The following is a 23,222-nucleotide window of genomic DNA, read 5'->3' as shown; positions in this document are numbered from 1 at the left end:
TATATATATATATATATATATATATATACGTATATATAATATAATATTTTTACTCCACTACAATTATGTAACGGCTTTAGTTACTAGTTACTTATTTATATCATTGTTACAAAACATAAATTAACCACTTAAGCCCTATTTTATACTTTGGCTAATCGGAAATAGCAGATCTACATCACAATGTGTTGCATTATGATGCGTTGTGAGCTATATGTACTGTAGATCTGCTATTTTTGCAAAGGTTGGACAAATTTGAATATACATTTTACTTTTACTTCGATATTGGAAGTATATTCTGATGCCAATACTTTTGTACTAAAACATCTGAGTACTTCTTCCACAGTATCTATGTCTTCTGTGTGTTTGGATACTCATTTGTATTTGGTGTTGCTTGCTCCGCTTTTATTCTTTTGAGACTCTTGTGTGTTGTGGCTCATACTGTGTTTTACCAAAGGAGATGGTAAGAAGTTGAGAGTTTTATTAGTTTCCATTGGTTCTGTGAGGTGGTAATTATTCTGTTTTTGTCTCATAGGGACCTCGAGGTCCAGATGGCCCACTGGGAGAACCAGGCCCTGAAGGCATCAAGGTAAACACCCACCCACCCACCCACCCACTCACGCACACACGCACACACGCACGTGTGCGCGCACACACACACACACACACACACACACACACACACACATACGTGTTTGCGTGCATGCACTCGCGCGCGCACACACCCACACACACACACATTGAGGAAATTATCACCTTTTAATTTGCATTGCTCATTGTGCATATGTGTAAAGGAGCAAATATTAGCATTGAAATCAGTCCCTGCTATTGTATAAACCGATGATAAAAAACTGCGTACATGCCAATGGCAACTGCTTGGCTTGAGAGCTTAGAGATCATTAACTAAATAATAGCAACTAACTGAATATCACAGTTTATTTACTCACTCTTTATAGGGAAAAAATCGTATTCCAACACCCTAAAATGTGTTTTATTTTCTTTGCAGGGAGAAAGGGGTGATAACGGAAAAAAAGGGGAACCAGGATTAACAGTGAGTAATCTGTAAATTAACGTTTTGTTAACTGGTATCTCAGCTGTACAAACTAGTATGGAGTGAGTATGAGTAACATACGCATGACACTGGTTGTGAACCTTGACTTGAACCAATGTACAGTATGTGTGCACACTTGCTAAATAGGTATGTCAGGTTGTCAGTTACTTGTCAGTAAATGTATATGTTTCATGTTCTCTTTGGTTCATCTCTGGGTCAACTCCTCAAGCTCTGAGACATGACGAGACATTTTGACCAGTACATTTATTTATCCAAAGCCTACCCTAATTAGTGTCCTTAAAACCTGCTGGCATCGTCCACCAGAACCCCACATCTTATGCACTTTGAGCCACTGCCATGGAAAATGAATTACCCCATATTTTCTCCACATGTTCCCTCAGCTTCAAGGTTAGCCTTCGGCTTCTATAAATGCAGGTTTAAAGTGTTGTTAATATCTGCCAGGGAGCTCAGTGGACCTTTAATTAGTTCTTATTTGCAGTGTGCCATTCTCTCAGGGGGTCTGTATCAGGTTATACTCAACTCAGTTACTGTGTACCTGTGCCAGCGTCCAGTGACGAAACCTGAGCTAGGTCAATAAAGTAGTTGTGGGATGAACATGAAACCCACTCTGTATTTTAACTGTACCTAATCTGTAGCACTTTATTGGGAAGGAAGTGAACCACTTAAACCCTACTGTATATACTTTGTTGACCGGAGTGTGTTCAAGGCTCTATACTTGGTCCGCTCACAACGCGTTGCAACATAACACGTGTATACTTGCAAGCTAGTAGATCTGGTATTTTTGCCGAATGTTCACCTCAGAATCGGGTTGCTAGGGTTCATGTGGTTAAATACAACTTCAGATTTGTGAGTGTTAATTGCACGTGCTATGTAAGTGGGTTTTATTCAAGTGCAACCTCCATAAATTGACAAAGGGCATGGCACTATTTGTGTTTGTAATCGACATGCGATGATAGCAGATACTATAATAGTTACATAAATTGATTTTCCTAATGCATAGTGTTCCCAAGCATGACCATTATTGAACATGTGTGTAGGAGTAGGCAACCAGTGCAACATGTAAAAAAAAAGGATGGCCCATACAGGTAGTAAAGGTGGTATTTTTCGAATCCATAGTAAGTATAAAAAACTTGACAAAAATACATGTTAGTAGTCAATGGAATAGATGTTGGAAATACATTGAAAAATGAAATGAAATGACCTAAAAGTACAACACAGGGACATCACACAAGGTCAATATAAAAAGCAAGGCCTGTTGAGGAAGGATAAATAAAAAACAGGGAAAAAAGCAGCATTACAGGATGTATCAAGAATGAAATAATGAAGTATCACAACATCACATTTAATAATAATTTGTCATTTAGGCCTTTTGGGGCTAAGGTGTTGAGGGTGAAAATCCAATATGCTTCCCTTCTCTTTAAAAGAAGGTTGTAGTCACCCCTTCTAGGTGGCACTGAGAGATGTTTGAATCTAACCCATGAAATGTGTCACATGTCATCCACCTCGCTATTGTCTTTCCTGTCACTCCACAGCACTGTTGAAATAAATCTGAAATCCCTTGAAAATTATCTTTGAAAAGTAGTTTTTTCTGGCGTCCGGGTGGCGCAGGGGTAAAGTTCCTGCCAACCACCACGGAGACTAGAGATTTGAGTCCTTCACAATGCATCTGGCTTGGCTGGGTATTCCAACGAACCCAATTGGCCGCGTTCATGGGAAAGGGAACCGGTTTCTGACGCTGCACTAGTGACTCCTGCAGGTTGGTCAGAGTGCCTGTTTAGTGGGGAGTTGAACTGAGAAGAATAGCATGTTCCTCTGCATGTATTGCATCCTCTTGGTGAAACTCCTCACTGTCAGGTGAAAAGGGTGGACTGGCAGTGTCACATGTATTGAAGGAGACACATACTTGCCTATACCCTTTCTAACTAACCAACCAGTAGGGGTCAGCAGCGACAAGGGACTTACAGTACATGGGATTTGGGAATTGGCATAACGACTAAACTGGAAAAAAAATAAAGTCATGCCTAAAAAGACAAACAAAAAAAACGAATAGAAAGATTTGCACATGAATCTGTTTCGCTATTCTACTGTACCAAATTACGTTGAGATTTGTGTCTTTATAAAATAAACAGCAGACACTTGGGCCATTGGGCAGCAATGTTGCACAAAAGGTTCAAATGTACTAGTATACTGTAATCAGTGGTTCTGAAACTCAAAGTGTCTTTTGATGTGTTTCCTTGCAGGGCAAGGCTGGCGGTCCAGGAGAGAGAGGTCTTCCTGGAAAACCTGTAAGTTCTATGTACTTTATAATGTATTTTTTCCACTCCATCACCCTCTCAAAGCTTTAATTACCATGTTTGAGGCATGACGTAAAGACTGCTCAAGAGACATTACTATGGCTACAGAGGACAACAAAATTCTCAGGCTGATTAAACATTTCCATGTCTTCTTTTTATTTCTAATGTAACCTACTTATTATGCAGACCATGACATGACATGAGGGCTGTTGTGCCAGTTAATGCAACCAAGAGGATTGTTATAAAAACTGCCACGGTCATAAAACTGTTTGTGTGTGTGTGTGTGTGTGTGTGTGTGTGTGTGTGTGTGTGTGTGTGTGTGTGTGTGTGTGTGTGTGTGTGTGTGTGTGTGTGTGTGTGTGTGTGTGTGTGTGTGTGTCTTTGTGTGTGTGTGTGTGTGTGTGTGTGTGTGTGTGTGTGTGTGTGGGGGTGGGTGGGTGGGTGGGTGATTGGGTGCGTGCGTGCGTGCACGTGTGTGTGTGTGTGTGTGTGTGTGTGTGTGTGTGTGTGTGTGCGCGCGAACGTGCGTGTGTTCTTGCGTGCGTGAATAGAATATAGAATATTATCGAGATTTCCCAAAAAGGTAGTTTTGTGTTATACCCTTTACTTCCTACCATTTGGCTTTTATCTGTTTTTGCCATTGGATAATGATAGATTATTTTGAAATGCTCTTCAGCTATGAAAGGATAAAATAATAGTCTGATAGATGGAATAAACAGGAATAAGTGGGATTACCAGGAATGAGCGCCATTTAGAGAATGGCTTGCACTCAATGGATGTTGGATTCAGTTATTTGGCTTGTCCTGCGTTCAATTGATAAATGAGCTGTTTTCTGCTTTCTCGAATCACACATTGGCTTAATACTTGACAGATAGCGCTGTTTGTAATTATTCTTGACGCGGGCATGAATGTCTTCATGTATTCTCACTGAAATACTCACACACCCCCACAGCCACACAATTATGCATGCACTCACAGCACGCTTGCATACTCACACTCTTGTACGAGTACATACATGCCCCGGTGAGCGTCTCACTACATTTGAATAGGGCGAGGTCGCAGTACATCTGATCTCACACACTCACAGGTCACTATGTCAGCAAACAACTGTTTGGACCTGAAGTTCAAGGACAAGAGTTACTGCTCCACTGACATGACTTTGACCCTCTACCTCTGCTGGAATTCTTACCAATAAGATCTGATGCTTACGGGATGATATATTAAGTATAATGAAGGAAGAGTACCTCCTCCCTTCTGTCATTATCCTTTTAACGCTGATCTATTGTATGTATTGAAATACCTGATTTGCACCAGCAGGAAAGAGCATTTCCTTCACCTTTGTCTGCATTTGGAGTCATAGCGCCATCTTGTGACTGGTCCAAGAAAAAAAAAAAAAAGATGATGCCCCCCTCTCTCACACTATTCAGTATCAAGCTGTGGGCGGTTTAATTTTGTGGTTAAGCTGTGGGCAACTGAAGTCTTTATGAATTCATGAGTGGAGACAGAAAGAGTGATCTCATTCCCTCCAAGATCATGTTATTGAAAGTAGTCACTCATTCCTCCTCAGTATTACTGGCTTCTCTGGTTGATACTGTTTGGCAGTGATTATACCATGCTCACAGAATATTGAATTAGATCATTTATTTTGTAATTTATATAAATCCTCTGCTCTCTTACAAGATTTTCCAGACTCTTTATGCAGTATATGCCCTATGAGAATTTATAGTGACCTCCCTTCAACTATCGTGTTCTCAATTCTGTCATTTTCATATGTTCTTTGTTCTGGTTACACCACCTATTATATTGTAATGTTTTCCAATTGAACATGCTGACTCATCTCTGACAAATGTTTTAAAACTTGAAACACACACTCCAATGTATTCATTTTCTTCCACAGTTTTTGGCCAATGTGTTTAGTGCTACAGTAGTCTCGCGTAGCCAGACCCCACAGAAAATGAAAAACAGTCTGGCAGGAGTATAATGTTAGACTAGAGCGCAGGGAAACACCGGTTTCATGTCTGCCTATAGCACATCACTTCCGGTTGGTGCGACCATGTTTTCATTCCCACTAACAATATTTCTACACGGAACACTAACACCACTTCTCCCAGAGAACATGGATGGTTTTGGTTATAAGCCCACTTGTTTCTATGATGAAAGAGTAATTTAAAATGTGAATATCTTTCCGTGGTTTTGTCCGCTCCGAGGACGCTATTGTTAAATTAGTTTCGGCTAGTTTCGAGGGGGGGAGGGTGGATCATGGTGGATGGACACGTGAATCCCGCCCACTACATTTGATTGGGTAAAGCGCGGCCCACTTCCTGATCTGAAGGCACGCCCACTTGTATCCAATGCGCACTGGTTAGGACGAACCGCTCCGACAGATTCCACCGCAGGTCGGAATCTGTTCTTGAGAGATTAGTGCTACAGTGGCTACTTCTTTATCTGAGTTAGTGAACAGACTCATCTAAAGAATCTGAGAATGTCAGTTTGTCTCTGACAAAGCCGTATTGTCTAAACTTGGCAACGCGTTGCTTGGACAGGATACAACAAAGCATATTTATTGTAAGGCAAAGACAGTCGTTATTCCTGCATCATCAAAGACTTTCAACATTGGCTTTCTGCAATCTTATTGCTCCATTCAGATCAAGATCAGACACACTCCCTATTGACAGTACTGTTCTCTGTTTGTGCCTTGCAGTTAAGGTGGTAGTACTGATGATGATGATGATGATGATGAAGATGAGGTGAAGATCCTTCATTTAGAATAATCTAGGATATTGTCGCCTATTTGTTGTTGTTGTGTTTTTGTGTGTAACATTAAATTAACAAAATTAGGAGAGGCTTGATAGCCGAATGGTTAGGTCGCATTCCACATGGGCGCAATGCTTTGATCAGCGAGTCCCTGGTTTGATTCCCAGCCGGCCAGACCATTTGCTGAATGTCATCCCCCTGCTCTCGCCTCATTGCCTGTCTTTTTGCATTGCCTGTCAATAAAGGATAAAAATGCCCCCCAAAAAACAACACTGAACTAACGGTGATCTGATATTTTCTTTTCCAGGGTAAAGCAGGGACTCCAGGCAGTACAGGGGAGATGGGACCCCACGGTGAACCAGTAAGCACGCAAACTTCCAACGTCACAACACCGTTGTTTAGGGAAACTATCACACAAATGGGATAAACAGCACAGTCTTACAATAGGCTCTATGCACAGCAGCCATTTTGGAGAGAAATTGGGCCTCTTCTTACTTCCTTCACAGGTGTTACCAATGATACTAATGAAGGCTCTGTTCCGTTCTGGTCAAACAGACGCAGGGTGCTGATATTGTGCATGTTGGCTCACTAGAAACACTAGTGGGTCTCAAAGTGTGGTCCAGGGACCCTCATGGTTCCTTGAGGGGGTGTAACTCTGAGAGTGTACAAATGGAACGAAATGGACCCTCCCGGGTCCATTTGTCCAATATGGCTGCTGTGCATAGAGCCTATTACCATTTCCTAGGTGTCACACTGGAAGGCTTCTGTGGAAGGCAGCATATTCAGGATCAATTGTTTGATGTCTCAAGGTGGAAGGAATGGGCAGCGTACTGATGCAGATAGATCAATAGATAGACTTGTATTGATCCCCATGAGGAAATTCAGGCGTCATAGCAACACAGCACAGTAAGCTAAGTACAGGATTGATACTGTACTGGTAAGAATAGAGAAATACTGTACAACTAAGTAAATTAAAAATAAAACAGAGATACAAAATAAAAATAAGAATAGTTAAAGTCTGTCCTAGCCGTCTTGGTCTGACTGGTTTAGCATAATGTATAAACTATTGATAATGTACAATCTTATCACCAATAATATGAACATACATCTATCATCCATTAATGGATATATGGATGATAGATATAGGTACTGTGCCAGCTAGCCTACATTGTGCTCATATGGATAGTATATGTACAGTCTTTCAACAGTGAATGCAATAAGCAAATAAATATACAATATATCAGCAGTGAAACATATACAGCAGTTATCCTAAGCAGACACCTGTTATGATATTTTAGTGTACATCCCTGTTAGTCCATCCATGTACAAATGTGCCAGTGTAAGACAGGAGTCAATAATCCAAGACCAGAACCGCATGGGGGCTTGGTTATGGAACTTGATGGCTACTGATAAGAAAGTGATTTATTGTCCGACAAACAGACAGATGACTAGTTGTCCAGACAGGGAAATAATAAGTATTTCCTTCTGTCTGTCTGTCTGTCTGTCTGTCTGTCTGTCTGTCTGTCTGTCTGTCTGTCTGTCTGTCTGTTCATGCATGCTCTGTTCATATCTGTTTTCTGCCTCCTCCATCCCCCCCTGCACTGTAATGATTATACATACGCACACACAAATACTGTATGCAACATGCAGTATGCACACGTGCACACACATGCGCACGCACGCAAGCACACACACACACACACACACACACACACACACACACACACACACACACACACACACACACACACACACACACACACACACACACACACACACACACACACACACACACACACACACATACTTATATTCATAATAATATAGATTTTCAAGAGATTTTGGTTTTACTTATTTATTACATTGATATATCAGATTAGTGTACAGTATCATATGTTTATTATTTGTATTTGGTTCCCCGAATTTAATAAAAGATAATTACTCTTCTGGAGACCTCAGGCATTTTCCATTGGTTATTGATCTTTCAGGGAGCCAAGGGACCTCCGGGAGAAGCAGGACCTGATGGAGAGCAAGGGCATGAGGTATTGGCCTATTCTACTCATTTGTGAGCATTAGATTAATTGTCAAATTAAATTATAAAATGAACACAAAGTATAAGATTCCACAACACTTAAAGCATACTCTGCTCTTTAGACTAGAGTATATACGCTAAACAGTAGATACTACGTACTGTATATGCTATGAGTATGTATAAATGAAGAACACTTGGAATCATTCACTCCTCTTCATTCTCACCCACCCAGGGTGCACCTGGTTCAGAGGGGGAGTCGGGCGCCATTGGAGAGCCGGGGTTTAAGGTTAGCACACCTCACCTGGAGCACCACCAGTACCTACCCCCCCCCCCCCCCCCCTCCATCTCAGTACAACTGTCATGTGAAGTTTAGCTTCCTTGTCCCCTTCAGTAGCGTGAGGAGAAGTGCACCTATTACATGACTGTAGCCTTGGGTCCAAAAACAACTACATGTCAATGTCAATGCTCCTTCAGGTTCAAGTACTAGTTTGTGTGTGTGTGTGTGTGTGTGTGTGTGTGTGTGTGTGTGTGTGTGTGTGTGTGTGTGTGTGTGTGTGTGTGTGTGTGTGTGTGTGTGTGTGTGTGTGTGTGTGTGTGCGTGTGTGCGTGTGCGTGCGTGTGTGTGTGACTGTGTGGGTGCACGCGTTCCTGTGTGTTGATATAATATACCTCCTGAGCAGGCCAGTATTGTGCTGTGTCTCCGTAGGGTGAAGTGGGGCCTCCGGGAGCCGAAGGGGAGCAGGGGCAGCAGGGAATGAGAGTGAGTGGCTCCGAACCGACATACTAATCCCTTCCTTGCTTGTGTTTGGGCAAATCTAATCCAGCAGTATATTTACTCTCCCTTCATTTCACTGAGGATGTGTAATCCCCAGCTTGGGGAGAGTGGAATTGTTTTTTTTAGATTGTCAATAACCTAGCTTGGAACCTCTGCCCATGACCAAATTCTAATCTATACTATAGAACAAAGTCATTATTAAAAACATCTGCTGTATATCTACATTCTAACATAGCATCCATCAAGGTAGCAAGGCCATGATATATCTTAGGGGTGTGACAGTTAATCAAACTAATCGATTGATTAGATTAAAATATATATATATATATATATATATATATATATATATATATATATATATATATATATATATATATATATATATATATATATATTGTTGATATATTTATTTTATTATAAAAAAGTGCTTCTCGATTATACATTTTATTGAAAAACTAAATAATAATATAATAACTGAATATCGACTGAATAGTTGCAAAGATATTCGATAGTTGCAGCCCTAATACATCTGGCTGTGTCCATTTCATGATGCAGTATTTGTATTTGGTCCTGTTTAATCTCACAAGACAGATTAAGGGTTCCCAGATTGGGTCCTGTTTGACTGCCAGGAATAGACAAAGAACACATAGTGACTAAAAGAGCTCTTTGAATCTGACCTGTACATGCTATTCGTGACTGTGTCTGTATTCGGTCTCCAGCACAATTGTGCCTTTTTTTGGCTTGTTTGTCTTTGTAATTGCAATAGCACAGGGTATTCTTCAAATAATTTAATTTATATCCGTCCAGCATGGAAAAACACAATAATGAAAGGCCTATCTGTTCCATGGCACATGTATTAGATGAGCTGTGGTTCCATGGTCCGTGAAGAGAACAAATAAATCTTCTCCACATAGTGTACATACTAACCTAATTCTATGTTGATAAGAACCACAGAGGATATGAGGATACTGTAGTCAACATTCCTGAAGGGACATTAGCACACTTCTAATCGGAGAACTTATTGAAACAATCTGCATACTCTGGCAATTTAAAACACCAGAATCACAACGGATATCATACTGAAAGCAAACAATTTCTCAGTTATCTGAAAAATGGATACAACATAATTTACCAGCATGATTATTATTGTAGTGTTCATTGGATGTTGTACCAACAATTAAAAACAAGATGTGTGCCTTTTAGGGTGGTCCTGGCCCCTCTGGTGAAGACGGCTCCCAGGGGAAAGATGGACCGAAGGTGAGGACCAAAGCTTTATTTTTTGTTTCCATAAAGCAGAAATAAGGACTTTTCCACTGTTTATTTACCAATCTCAGTTACATTTTGATGCCTCTGTATGACCGATATAACGTCACTGTCGGGCAGAAACATTGTATCTCCATATGTCATCTTTTTTTTCCTTCAGAAATGAATACCATATGTTATCCTTGTCATGAAAACGTAGCAAAAATAGACGATCTACAAACTCACTCAATGCGTTGCAAATGCAAGGCATACTGTGCTTGTAGATCGGCTATTTTCGGCACTTTTGAAAATCTTTGCCTATAATGACGTGCCCAAAATAGGAATGCCAGGTTATAAGTGGTTTAGTCAGAGCTTGAGAAAGCTCTGACTAGAGAGGAAATTAATCTGTGTTATACAGTACATTGTCATAACATGTTAATGGTCCCTGGATAGTGTTTAGCCCACTTTAGCGTGTATACTGGATATTCAGGACTAGCATCCCATCAATGGGATTCAAATACTAATATTTGGAAATGTCTGAATTTTATGCTAGAACAATGTCATACCACTTGTGTGAAAGCTGAGATTCAACAGATTCCATAAGATGTTATGTCTCGTACCTTGTAGGAGCCCCTGAACACCATGGTGTGTTGGGTGTCATGACCTCTCCTTATTGGCAATATGAAGCTTATTACATTACAGCTCTTCTCATGCTGACGATCTCTGTCAGTGGTGGATAAAGTACTCAACCCCAGTACTTGAGTCAAAGTATAGATAGATCCCTGGTCAAATACTGTATTAAATGCCATTTAAACTGAGCGCGATAACTATAACTATGAATATGTCGTTTTAAAAATCTTAGTGGATGTTCACACCACAGCTATAAATAACTACAGCGGTAAACAATATCGTTTGGATCACTTTCAGTGTGATTTTATGAATGATAAATATTGACAGCCAATCTGAATCCATTAGAAGGACATGTGGGATGCAGTTGGTCTCACTCGCCCTCGGAAAGCCTTGACTTGAACGAAGACGAGGAGATGATTATTAATAGCTGAAGTTAGCTGGTAGGCTAGCTGGCATTACCTGAGGTACAACTATCTTGTCAGATTATCCATATATCCTATTGTTTGCGTCTTTTAGCACCACTGTCTCTCTCGCTCTCTCTCCCCCTCTGTGCGGGCTCTGGCACAGGCTCACACAGATGGGCTGAACTGCACAGCATGTGTTTGGTACCACTGTTTACAGAACTTAACGTTCATCAGTGTGAACGCTTACATAATCATCGTTATAGTTATGATTACAGTCATAGTTGTCGTGCTTTACTCAACTACAAGTGAAAGTTACATTTGGTTCCATTTGTACACTCTCAGAGTTACAGACCTTTAAGTGTCCATTTGGAGAGTTTTGAATCCTATGGGTCCCTGGACCCCACTTTCAGAACCACTTTTCTAATTGCTGTATCAGTTATGGAACTTGAACCCACAATTACTTTACAACAGTAAACCTGTGATGTGACAATAAATACATTCTTAATTATCACTCAGTCAAATTTGTTCTGAAGAACATTTTCTTTTTTAATATCATTGCATTATTGTATTGAAACCTAAAGCTGCACTATGTAACTTACCAGTTGTTCGACCCCAGATTTTAACCAGGGTCTACTGCGCAAGTGCTGATTTTTTTTTTACCACTGAACTAATAGAGCCTGCTTGCTCTGGGGAGAAATTGCATTCTGACTTTCAGGTCAAACCAGAAACAGGATCGTGTCAAAGGTTGCGCACCAAACAGACTACTTCACACTACCTACGTTGGATTTTCAGGTGTCCAAAAGTTCTAGTCGCCACACCGCACAAACTATTGCGGTTGGCCGACGACACTTTGTTGTGCGCATGCGGCAGAGGAAATCGGATGAAATAACTCTCTATACCAGGAGGTGGCAGTAGTCTGCAGGAGCCTGCAGTCCTCAGAGAAGCTGAGGCAGCTTGGACCAAAACAAAAACACAGGGCATTTTTTGCGCTAATCGTAGTACTGCTTTCCTTTGCTTTGCTTTGGAGTTGATCGGTATAGGAATTGAGAGTTGAGAATATGGTATCTAGTTCAAATGTGCAACGGGCAATGTCTCTGGCTTATCTAGGCTTGCTCCTGCACCAGAAGCAGACGAGAGGGAAGAAACTAACACTGATTTGTTCTGGCCAAACAAGCTAAACAGCCAACCAGGGAGCTCTGTACAGAGCCTTTACCCTCTCTCTCTCCCCCCTCTCCACCACCCTGCTACTACCGACGGGCAGTAGCTGGCGGTAGCTTTCGGCACTTCCCTACAGCTTACGACCCAACACGACAGCGTGCACACCGCCCATTCAACAATGTGCGATAGCTCTCCACCGACGTCAGTGCGGTGGAGAGCTACCTTTAATCAATAGAGGAGCAGGGAGACCAAATACAACCACCCCAATTGTATAACTCTGCTGTCCGGCAGAAACCAGCTAACTCCAAAATGTTCATTTTCCAGGAAATGAAAAAAAGTGGAGTTAGGAGGTTTTGTTCATCATTGATCAGAACAGCTGAATGGACCTCCAAGCTCACAATGAGGTCAGAGTCAAAAGGTGGTGGAGCCTGGAGTCAGCAAAACCAGCTAACTCCGGTTTAGCAGAAAGTTTGAGGATCCAATGGAGTTAGCTGGTTTTGCCAGAAGCGCTTTTTAATGCTTTTCATTGATTCAATTTTTTTTTATCAAGACACAGACGTAAAGGGTGTTCAATGGCCCTGATTTATGAAAACAAAATGCAAACGTGTCAAAATGGAGTTAGCTGGTTTCTGCCGGACAGCAACGATAAGTTATATTGTATTAACAGACTCTACCATAGAGGACAAAATAACATTTTATTCACTAAGAACATTACATAATAGAGCTTTAAATAGGGCTTAAGTGGATACATTTTGGGTCTCTGTCCCTTTCTAGAAACATTTCAAGTCAAAAGTATTTATCTTTGAAATGTAGTTGAGTGAAAGTCATAAGCTTCCAAAGAATAAATACTCAAGTAAAATACAGATGCTAGAAAAATGTCCTCAAGTACAATACTCAAGTAAATGTATTAGTTACAGTTCACCACTGCTCTCTGTATATACATTTCTTCATCACCCTCTCTCCCTCTCCATTTCTCTCTGTTCAGGGTGAGCCCGGTGATTCAGGACTCCCGGGAGAGCCAGGGGAAAGAGGAATAGAAGGGGACGATGGGCCTCCAGGACCTGCCGGAGGACCAGGGAAACAGGGCTTTCGTGTACGTTTATTTTATTTATATAAAATCATCATTACCAGGCTCGTTGATTTTCATAACATAGGCTCATCAAGTTTCATCAATCTTATTTGGACACAGGGCAGCTAAAAGCTATTTGTTATTTATACCAACAATCTGAGAATTTAAGACCAGATCCAGTTACAGTTAACAAACATAATTAAGCAAAGTGGGGAAGACTGGTCAGGTCTAATGTGGCACAGTTCAGATTGCTGCAAAACCCCACACCACCAGGGGGACTCGAACCCCACAAAACTGCTTAAACGGGATGTTGGAGAGTTGAAGCCACACCATATTACAATTGATTCTAATACAGTGGTCCCCCCCCCCTAATCTTGATGTACAGTGTCCCTCACTACATAATATGGACAAGTCTAGCTCAAAGTCTTCACTGTAGCCCAAACAATATTGAGATCAATAAATGAATAAACAATAGCATTGAAATTCTATTACAGCAATGAAGTCATGCTGCATCCTCTAATACAGGGACTGGCAAGTAAGATCTGTCTCGGCCTAGTTTATTTCTAAGTCGTTAGAAGGCAGGCCAGAACATAATCAGAGACTTCCCCTAACCAAATTGTGAATAATAATTGTGTATCAGAAACATCACCACCTCGACTTATCATGTAGCAGAGTCTAATTTATTCTTAAGCAATAGCTCATGACAGACCAACTATGACAACATGACAATTGTAGACATGTCCCAATAGTCTTTTTCAACAATTTCAACCCAATAATAATTTCTACAGTAAAGTAGTCTCCAGCTGCCTGCACAAACAAGGGTATGCAATGCTTTACATTTTGATTTTGTCTTCAAGTTCATCAGTCTCATCGTGCAGCTCTGCACAGCCCTGCCTTTGATCCTTTACCGTTTCTGATGATGGCATAGAAACTTCACAAAATATCAATAAACCTCACCACTAATAAAACCTTACTAATGCTGTTGGAAGATTTTAAACTACGCTTTTGTCCTGATACCAGTCATCATAAAAGCATTTGACAGTCCATAAGTGTTCACTACATTCCCACCTCCCATTGAAACATCTTTAGTGTCATCCTTTTAAGGTGCATGGACTTTTTCCTGGAGACATCACTCTATCCACTCCTCCACATAGATCAAAGTTGACCTTACATATCGCTGTGCAACTTCAACATTAAACTTCATAGCCATACTTAAATTCTCAGAATTATTCTTTGGCATCAGTAGCCCCACTTCTCCCACACATACAATATTTATGGGCTGCAAGTACAAAGACTTTATAGACTAAATTTTAAATAATAATGATCTGCTAACTACTAAAACTTAGTTTTTTGGTACATAATGCCCACGTGTGCCAGTAGGGGGCAGTCTTTGCTTGAACAAAGAATTGTGGCGATACAGGGCATTCTACAGACAAAGTGTGTGTGTGTGTGTGTGTGTGGGGGGGGGGGGGGGGGGGGGGGGGGAGTCAATAAGACTCAAAGTGTCCTCTTGGTATAGTTTTGAGGCAGAGTTCCAAATCTAACCCTGGATGCTGAGAGAGAAGAAGGCCACTAGCTTAACTCTTGTAGAGTTATTATTATTTATCAGAGCAATAATTGAACTTATTAATTGAAGCTCAGTTTTCGAGTGAGCTATATTTGTGCTTAGACGTTCTTTGATAGAATGCATTCGATCAAAGTTCACATTAGGAGGTCATGTTGAGGGCCATGCTGCCATCACATCTCATCCGTATTTGGAAAGTGGACAAATCAATGTGAACAGTGTTGCGGGGTATGATGGAAAGAATGTGTGCTGAAAAAATAGGTAATTCACATTGTCTTAAACCCTATATCATTCCTCCTTTTTTCCTTCTACACCAAATCTCTTTGTCGAAAGTAGCCGATCTACAAGCTCTCAATACTTACATGTTGTGAGCTTGTAGATCTGTTGTTTGTATGACATGCCCAGAATAGGGACGCATGTGGTTAAGGCTAATTTATACTTCTCTCAATAAAGATTTAGACAATACGTGAGTATGTGGTCATCTTATGAGGATTTATTTTATGTCCAGGGGCCAGAAGGGAAAGCAGGGCTTCCAGGGAACAGAGGACGAAATGGCAAGAAGGTAAGTACAGTACATCGTGCCTAAGTCTTTATTCATTTGGCTGATACATGCCAAGATAAAGAAAAAAACACCAACTTCAACATCAACTTCAATTTTATTTTCACATCACAAGTTTACTGGTGTAAAAGAGTGGGTGAAATTATTTTCCATAAATGCTCCAATGAATTGCAGTTAAAACACTGATAACCCTAAGAAAAGTCGGTGTCGGTGTTCTACAGTGAATTTAGATTCTACTTTTGGGGTCTAAAGGTCAAGATCAAGGTCTAGGTCTGACAGTCAGAAAAACTTAAAACAGATTCATATTCGATATGATAAACTTGTATTAATATGATTACATTTGGGTCAAAACCTCAAAGGCCAAGCTCACAAGAAGTGTTGGATCGGCCAGGTTTTGCACCCCAGATGGTTTTACCATGCTGATGCAATACATATTGTGATAATATTGTACGTTTTCCTGCTAGTGCTACACACTAATCCTCAGTGATTATTTATGTTTTTCTAACTCTGAGAGTGCACAAAATGTAACCACATGGATGCTTAATGGTCAATTTGGTTACATCTGTACACTTTATGTTCCCTGACCTGTCACTTTGCAGGGAGAACGGGGGCCTCCAGGTCTAGCTGGTGAGACTGGCACACAGGGTGACATTGGCCAGCAAGGCGAGACGGGTTTGAAAGGTGCCAGAGGAACCCGAGGCTCACCAGTCAGTGTCCACTTTTCCTGTGTTACACCTTCACATTTACCTTTACAAAATAAATGATGACATGGTTGTAGATTTTGGGGGAAACAGAGGCCATATTGGTTGAGAGTAAAAACGGATGAATAAAGCCTTGGTAAACAGTGGTTCTCAAAGATTTTTATGTCAAGGACCCCTAAATCTATGTGTATTATGCCACGGACTGCCCTAATGTGCAAGGGAAAAGAGAAGATTTTTAATGTTTTTTTCTGCCGAAATAGGAGCTCTAAAAGTTCACAACGGGTCTACAGCTTGTAGATCAGCTATTTTCGAATGAAGTATGAAATAGGGTTAAAGTGGTCAAACTGTTCCTAATTTTGCTGGGGACCCTCTGTAACCCCCAAAAGGACCCCGGGGGGTTCCTGGACCCCACTTTGAGAACCACTGAACTAGAAGGTCATAAAGCATCTCAGATTCGCGTCATTCCAGTTACGCTGGTTTCAGATTTACTCTTGGCACAATTGGCAGGCTTTTTCCATGTTCCAAAATGCTGAGTAATTATAAACCATGTCCACGTATTATTTAGTCCTTGATTGAAGGAAATATGTTGATAGCAGTAGGTTGCATGATTTTATCAAGTTATCACAAAGGTTGTTTGCCAAAGTGTATAATAGTGTAGGTGTTATACTTGTCATATTGTGACATTTGATCATTTTTAACACAGCATAAGGAGTACAAAGCATGACGTGATATCTTCTCAATCTTGCCTTGTAACCCAAACTTCTGTCATCCCCTAACCAAAGGGTGACTGTATAAACAGCTGCCTGTACTTTCACTGAACATTAACCTGTTTCGCTAAAACATACTGCAGCATGCCTAAAACCTGATTTACAGTATACTTAGTTGCAAGCGACGCTTTCCTCACAACGTGTTGCAATGAAGCTATATCATTTGGTATTGTGTAGTTAAATCCGATATAAGAAAGCAAAGTACCAGCTTAAATGAGAGAGAAAGGGAAGGAATACTTTTTTGTTCCTTCTAAAGCTCAATTCATACTCATGTCGCATGATGGTGTCACACGTTGAATATAGCCGACATACAAGCATCTGCGACGCCCTGTGAGTTTGCATGTCTGCTATTTGGTGCGCGACACCTTTGTGCGACGGATAGCTAATTCAAGAATCATGAATTAGGCATTAGAGAGAAATACAGCTCCTTTCTCAGCAGAAAGAACGAACACCAGAGCCTGTTGTGATAGCTGGAGAGGGATGATTGATATGCCCTGTCAGAACCCTGGTCCTGGGAGTAAAGATGGATGAGTGTCTTGAGTGTCCATTTAACAGAAAGCTTATATTTAGCTGAAACAGAGTAGGGAACCAAAACGTACAACATAAAGGCTCTCCCGTCAGTGAGTTTCTATATGTCTGTTTTATGCATTACTTCTAGGGTCGGCTTGGGGTCATGGGGCCTGAGGGGCAACCAGGATTGGCGGGATACACGGTGAGTTACAGCAATCATACCTGTGTTTTAATGGCACACACTCATGTGAGTACACTCAGGCACACTCACACACTTAAGTGTGGTCATAATCAGAACATATCATCTCATTTGATATTTTATGCAGACCGCAAAGGCTCTGTGAAGCTCTCAGTTTGCCTTCATACATTCCATGGTGCTAAATCGCTCAGGTATTACCACACTGTAAACTCCGAGAGCGGGTACAAATGGAACCAAATGGACCCTTATGAGTCTGTTTGGTTCAACCTTACACTGTCAGAGTTACATTAACTCTCAGTATTTTACTGTTGCACTTTATTCCATGGTGTTAAATCCCTCAGGTATTCCCACTTCATTCCAATGCTAAGGTCAGCATTCCAAACACTGCCTCTAGCCTCACTTCATTTGACGATTCTAGGCCTAATCTTGATAAGTCAGGTGGTGTTTCACTCAAAACTGTTGCATTTCATGTCAGTCTCCCTAAGCTGATTCACCTCCCCTGCCTCAGTCAAGCTCACAATGTTTCTTTTGGCTTTTTTCTTTGAACCTGTCCTTGGGGGAGAAAGAATGTGCGTGCATTGCCGTTCCCATTCCAGTAAGCTTGTTTGGCTTTGTTTAGTCACAACAAGAACCGAACAACTGAATCCAGTTGTGTGGCTTGTCTAAACCACAACAAAGACCCAAGCCAGACAAAAGCAGAGGAAAGAGGTGGAATTGGATATGGCCATGATCAAACCTGTTAGCAGCTCTGAGGTCAGTGCCAGCATCACTGGGCTTAAGTTGCATAACTTGCACAGGGTACCTCAAGTTCACGTGGTACCTTTCTTGTAAATATGTGTGGTGTATGCACACTCTCAAACTCAGTCACGCTCTGCCCAGGTTGTTGAGTGATTTTTGAGGCCGTGCCAAAAAGCTGAATCCCTCGGCGACTGATTCTTAGAGCTCTTCCTCCACAGGAGACGGTGTTTATATTAAGCAGTTTTGATTAATACGATGCTGACAGTCTTCACAGTAAAAGTCCGGTGCTATGTAATAGCTGTGTCTCTCTGAGGAACAGGCTGGAGCCAATAGAAGTACAGTGGCTCGGTTAGGTAAAATAACCACTGTTCTTTTTTTTTTTGCCTTTTCTTAGGGTCACCTTGGCAAGCCAGGGCCCAGTGGACCTCCAGGGCCTAAAGGGGAAAAGGTAACATCAACACTGGAATGCGTTATTGTCCTTGCACACACATACAACATGTTATTTAAATCCTCTGAAAATATACATTCACTAGTGAAAGTATTATTTTATACTTTGAGCACCACTTAATTCGATATCTTGATATGATGGGATTTTGAGAAAAGCTTAGAAAGCTTATATTTCGTTATGAAACGTTTTCTTAATTAATAGCATGGGTCGCAAAGATCTGGTCATTTATATATGCCTGTGTTTTTGTGTATCTGTGTTTTGTCCTTTCCAGGGTTACCCAGGAGAGGACAATAAGACTCCGGGACCAGCCGGGCCCTTAGGTGAACCAGTAGGTCTTGCTTTCCTTCAAATTATCTTTTGTGCTCCCCTACAGTCCTGCTGTGTTGTTGAATTAGACCTGCTAAAGGCTGAGTTTACACTAGAACAGAAGAGTAGAGCTCATACTGTATGAAGCCTTGAACAAGATTTAAACCTTGGACTATGATGCAATAATTTCTTTGCAGGTGGAATGTGGAAAAGATTACACATTTTGGTGGCATACTGTACTCCCTCAACATATCCCATTTTTGGCCAGTAAAACAAAATCCTAATGTTACACTGATATTACCTGTGAAGCTTTGAAACGTAAATGACCCTAGTCTCATGCAGCCAGATGATCACAATTCCCCACCTACTGTACCACCTACCACCAATATGTCTGATGACATCTAACTTCAATGAAGTGGCTAGAACTGCGTGGAAACAGTTTTGGAGATTAAAAAAAATAACTGCAGCGCGGAACCATTAGGGGAAATGACAGGACTGGTTTTCAAATCAGTATGTCAGTGTGTCTGTGGCCATTTTCTCCGCCGTTCTAGACCCTACAATGTAGTGGCATCTAAATTCATGGTGGTGTCTACATTGAATTTAGATCCTACCAGACGTATCAGTACGGTAGGCAGATATCTTCGATCGTCTGGCTACGTGAGACGTGTACTGTCCCCTGCTATGGTTGACTAACATGAACTCCAGACACATTTGCCAGCTTTGGATCAGTGGGATCAGTGCGCAGGGAGCGACATATGTAGCACCAGCAGCATTCAAGGAGTTGGGACGTCCCCTGTACAAGAGTGGGGGGGGTTGTATTACCAAGTTGGCACAGTGTCGCAGCACATAGCATGGGCAACACAATGATACCTTCTGTCTCATTGCAGCCCAGGCTGAGATTGCTTGGAAATAAGCTTTAAAGAGAAATTCAACCATTCCATTAGACTCCAGTAGGATTCAGCCTCTTACGTTAGCTCTGTAGGAGGTGGTCTCAAACAGTTGAATCTACTGTATGAAGTGTGCTTTATTTTAAACAGGCTTTCCTGCTCACCTGACGCTGTGTGGGTGCACATGTACAGTACATGCATGTCTGCATGTGTCTGTGTATGTACAGTATGTACAATTCTTTGTGTGTGTGTGTGTGTGTGTGTGTGTGTGTGTGTGTGTGTGTGTGTGTGTGTGTGTGTGTGTGTGCACACAGGGTCCCCCGGGCGAGCGAGGAGAACGTGGGGAGCCTGGAGATGAGGGATATCAGGTAGAGATTGATGCATTGGCATGACGTGTCAACACCTTTTTCAGTTGAAAATACATCACATGGCAATTTGTTGCCAAAATATAGATCAGGCTTTCTTTAAAATATTGAAAATAGTCCAGCATCTACAATCGCCTATCCTAGCTATTTCTGACAATTTTTGAAAACTTAAAAATAATGCTTAAGGGTTTAAAACCAGGACAAGACATCACTTATGCCATATCATGATATTACAATATCCAAAATACCAGACGATATCTAGTCTCATATCACAGTTTTGATATATTGCCAAGCTCTGTAATTCATCACACTTTTCTTTTCCGTCATGTTGCTCTGATGAGATAAGAGTCACATGTGACAGAGGAGACAGGGAGCACATTATTAAGCATAGCGTTAGTTCATGCAGGACACGGAAGTCTTGCACGCCTCAGCTGTAGGCCTGTCACAATTATTACATAATCGTATAATCGCAATTATTTTTGCATAATCGTCATAATCTTTTCCATGTTGAAAAATAAAAAAGCAGAAATAGCAGATCTACAAGCTTACAACGCGTCACTTCGTGACTGCTTACAACGTGTCACTTCGTGACGCGCTGTAAGCTTGTAGATCTGCTATTTCTGCCATTTTTACATGTTTAAAACGATTAAATATGTCAATAATTTCTTTGTATATTTAATTATTTGTCATATCTGCCCTGTGCATTTTTTTATTACGAAGCCTAAAAGGCAAACCGAAATAAATAGAATATTCACATGTTCCAATGTTTAATGCCAAACACACAATTAGATCGTTAATCGCAATTATTTGAGCGACAATTAATCGTCAACTTAAATTTGTAATTGTGACAGCCCTACTCAGCTGTAATCGGCTGTCAGTCAGCTGGTGTAAACATGAGCCTAGCCTCCTATTCCCCATTCACAGCTCTGCTGGTCATTACGTCACACATTCATATACTCCAATCAGAGCTCACGCCTTAACGAAGAGGTTCCTTTAAATACGGCTTTGCATTCACTAGGTCTCTGCTTGTCTTGCTGCCTGCTTCACTGCTGCTTAGCTGCCTCCTCCACCCCAGCCTCCACCTTTTGATCAGAGTCTGGCATAGGCTCAAATACTTGTGATATTATATCTGCTGATTCAAGCTAATATGTCAATGTATTGCATATTGTTTGATATTGTATCCCTATGGGGATTTTTGCTTAACATTCCCTGATTTTTCTTATCATGCTGCTTGGACAAAATTCAAGGAACATCTCCAAGAGCGGAGCGTTTAATGCCAAGTTTAACTGTATTCCATTTGTTGCAATAAATGGTTAAATCTACTTTGACGTGAGTGTTCCTGACTGAATTAAGGTTACAGAACTAGACAGAACTGCTATCAGTGCAGAAAAGGAAATAGTATCCCCTAGCCGTGCAGGGCAGTGTGACTATCCCATCTTTTACAATTCATGATCAATAAGCCCTCACAGACCGTCAGCTGCCTATTGTCTTTCCAAATGGTATACTGAAGTGTACAGCAATACGATAGCATAGTAATGTAGCCAGGTATCTTGAGCACAAACCTCATGTTTTATCAATTAAAGATTTTAATTTAGCTATCAGCCTCTTTGCAGCAGTAATGCGGAAATCAGGTGGTAAAAAAAGTAGAAGCGTCTCCTGTGATGGCTACAGCTGTATTGTGTGACATAATAGATGCAGTATAGATGTGAAACTATTTGTAATGTGAGATTCATGTTGTATTTCACCTAGACCTTGTGTTTCAGGGTCACATCGGCCTCACCGGCCCTCGTGGGACTGTTGGACAACAAGGCCTGCCTGTAAGTCAGTAAAAAAAAAGCTGTTTTTATCCACTTGAACTCTAGTGTTCCCATTCTGGGTATGTCATAATAGGAGAACATTCTGCAAATAAAGCAGATCTACAAGCTCCTGGGCTTGTATATTGTCTATTTTCGGCAAAGATATTTGGTGTAGAGGGAAAATCTGGGTCGACCAAGGATAGAACCCTGGGGGACCCCAGGGTATATAGATATAGGGAGCTGGGACAGCGCCAGCTCCCTTATCTGTATTTAACGGGTAATGGGTAGGAAATTGCGGGTAAAGGTTAACGGGTAGGGGTATAGCGTGCCACAGAATAGAGCCCTAAGTATATTACTAACATTTGATTTTTCCAGCTCAGTCTAATTATACTTTTTTACTTCTTTGGCCCGAGACTTCAACAGTGGATAGACTGGTTACTCACTGAAGAAATCTTCTCAATTTGGACGGTTTCTGAAGAATACATATTCTCCTACAAGCTGTAGGAGTCAATTTATTTAAACTAAATTGAGAAAGGACATCAACACAACATCAACTAACAGTGTGACCATTGTCATATTTCTATGAGGTGACATCATGATTTAGTAATCTGTACAAAATTGAAAAAAAGGTTGAAAAAGTATCTCAACCTTGAGCCAAATAAATGTTCTCAAAGTAGTCACTGACTTTCGCCCCCTTACTTGGAGATACAAACCATTCATTTGACGTTACATGTACAGTAATATCGCCAATCAAATCAAATCAAAGTTTATTTATATAGCACTCCAGGTCAACCAAAGTGCTGTACAGGTAATGATAAAAAAATAAAAAAAGCAAACAACGCAATGTAAGCAGACAATAGCATACAATGAATAAGCACAAACAAACAAGCATTATCAAAAGGAAAGACAGGGCTACATCAGCTATCACTGAAGGCCAGGGAGAAGAAATAAGTCT

At 41.0% G+C, this 23,222-nt stretch overlaps 2 protein-coding genes across 2 annotated transcripts in view; one reads left to right on the top strand and one right to left on the bottom strand.

Moving 5' to 3' along the window:
* col24a1 (collagen type XXIV alpha 1 chain) overlaps positions 1–23,222 on the top strand; it is a 147,252-nt gene that overhangs the window by 102,836 nt on the left and 21,194 nt on the right. Inside the window, exons 29-44 of the mRNA XM_084067805.1 lie at positions 533–586; positions 1,004–1,048; positions 3,310–3,354; positions 6,425–6,478; positions 8,106–8,159; positions 8,382–8,435; positions 8,856–8,909; positions 10,128–10,181; positions 13,344–13,451; positions 15,500–15,553; positions 16,150–16,257; positions 17,677–17,730; positions 18,860–18,913; positions 19,185–19,241; positions 20,421–20,474; positions 22,235–22,288. Coding sequence (XP_083923931.1) covers positions 533–586; positions 1,004–1,048; positions 3,310–3,354; positions 6,425–6,478; positions 8,106–8,159; positions 8,382–8,435; positions 8,856–8,909; positions 10,128–10,181; positions 13,344–13,451; positions 15,500–15,553; positions 16,150–16,257; positions 17,677–17,730; positions 18,860–18,913; positions 19,185–19,241; positions 20,421–20,474; positions 22,235–22,288 — 957 coding nt within the window. The remainder of the gene's footprint in view (positions 1–532; positions 587–1,003; positions 1,049–3,309; positions 3,355–6,424; positions 6,479–8,105; positions 8,160–8,381; positions 8,436–8,855; positions 8,910–10,127; positions 10,182–13,343; positions 13,452–15,499; positions 15,554–16,149; positions 16,258–17,676; positions 17,731–18,859; positions 18,914–19,184; positions 19,242–20,420; positions 20,475–22,234; positions 22,289–23,222) is intronic.
* The window catches only part of mpl (MPL proto-oncogene, thrombopoietin receptor), a 186,486-nt gene continuing 179,914 nt past the window's right edge, over positions 16,651–23,222 (bottom strand). The window contains exon 13 of the mRNA XM_084067806.1: positions 16,651–16,674. The gene's annotated coding sequence lies outside the window, so the exon portion shown is untranslated. The remainder of the gene's footprint in view (positions 16,675–23,222) is intronic.

This window comes from Gymnoscopelus microlampas (assembly GCF_963454915.1).
Source record: "Gymnoscopelus microlampas genome assembly, chromosome: 9".
NCBI classification, from domain to species: Eukaryota; Metazoa; Chordata; class Actinopteri; order Myctophiformes; family Myctophidae; genus Gymnoscopelus; species Gymnoscopelus microlampas.
The sequence above is the reverse complement of the archived record's forward strand: the minus strand, read 5'-3'. Positions and strand labels throughout refer to the sequence as shown.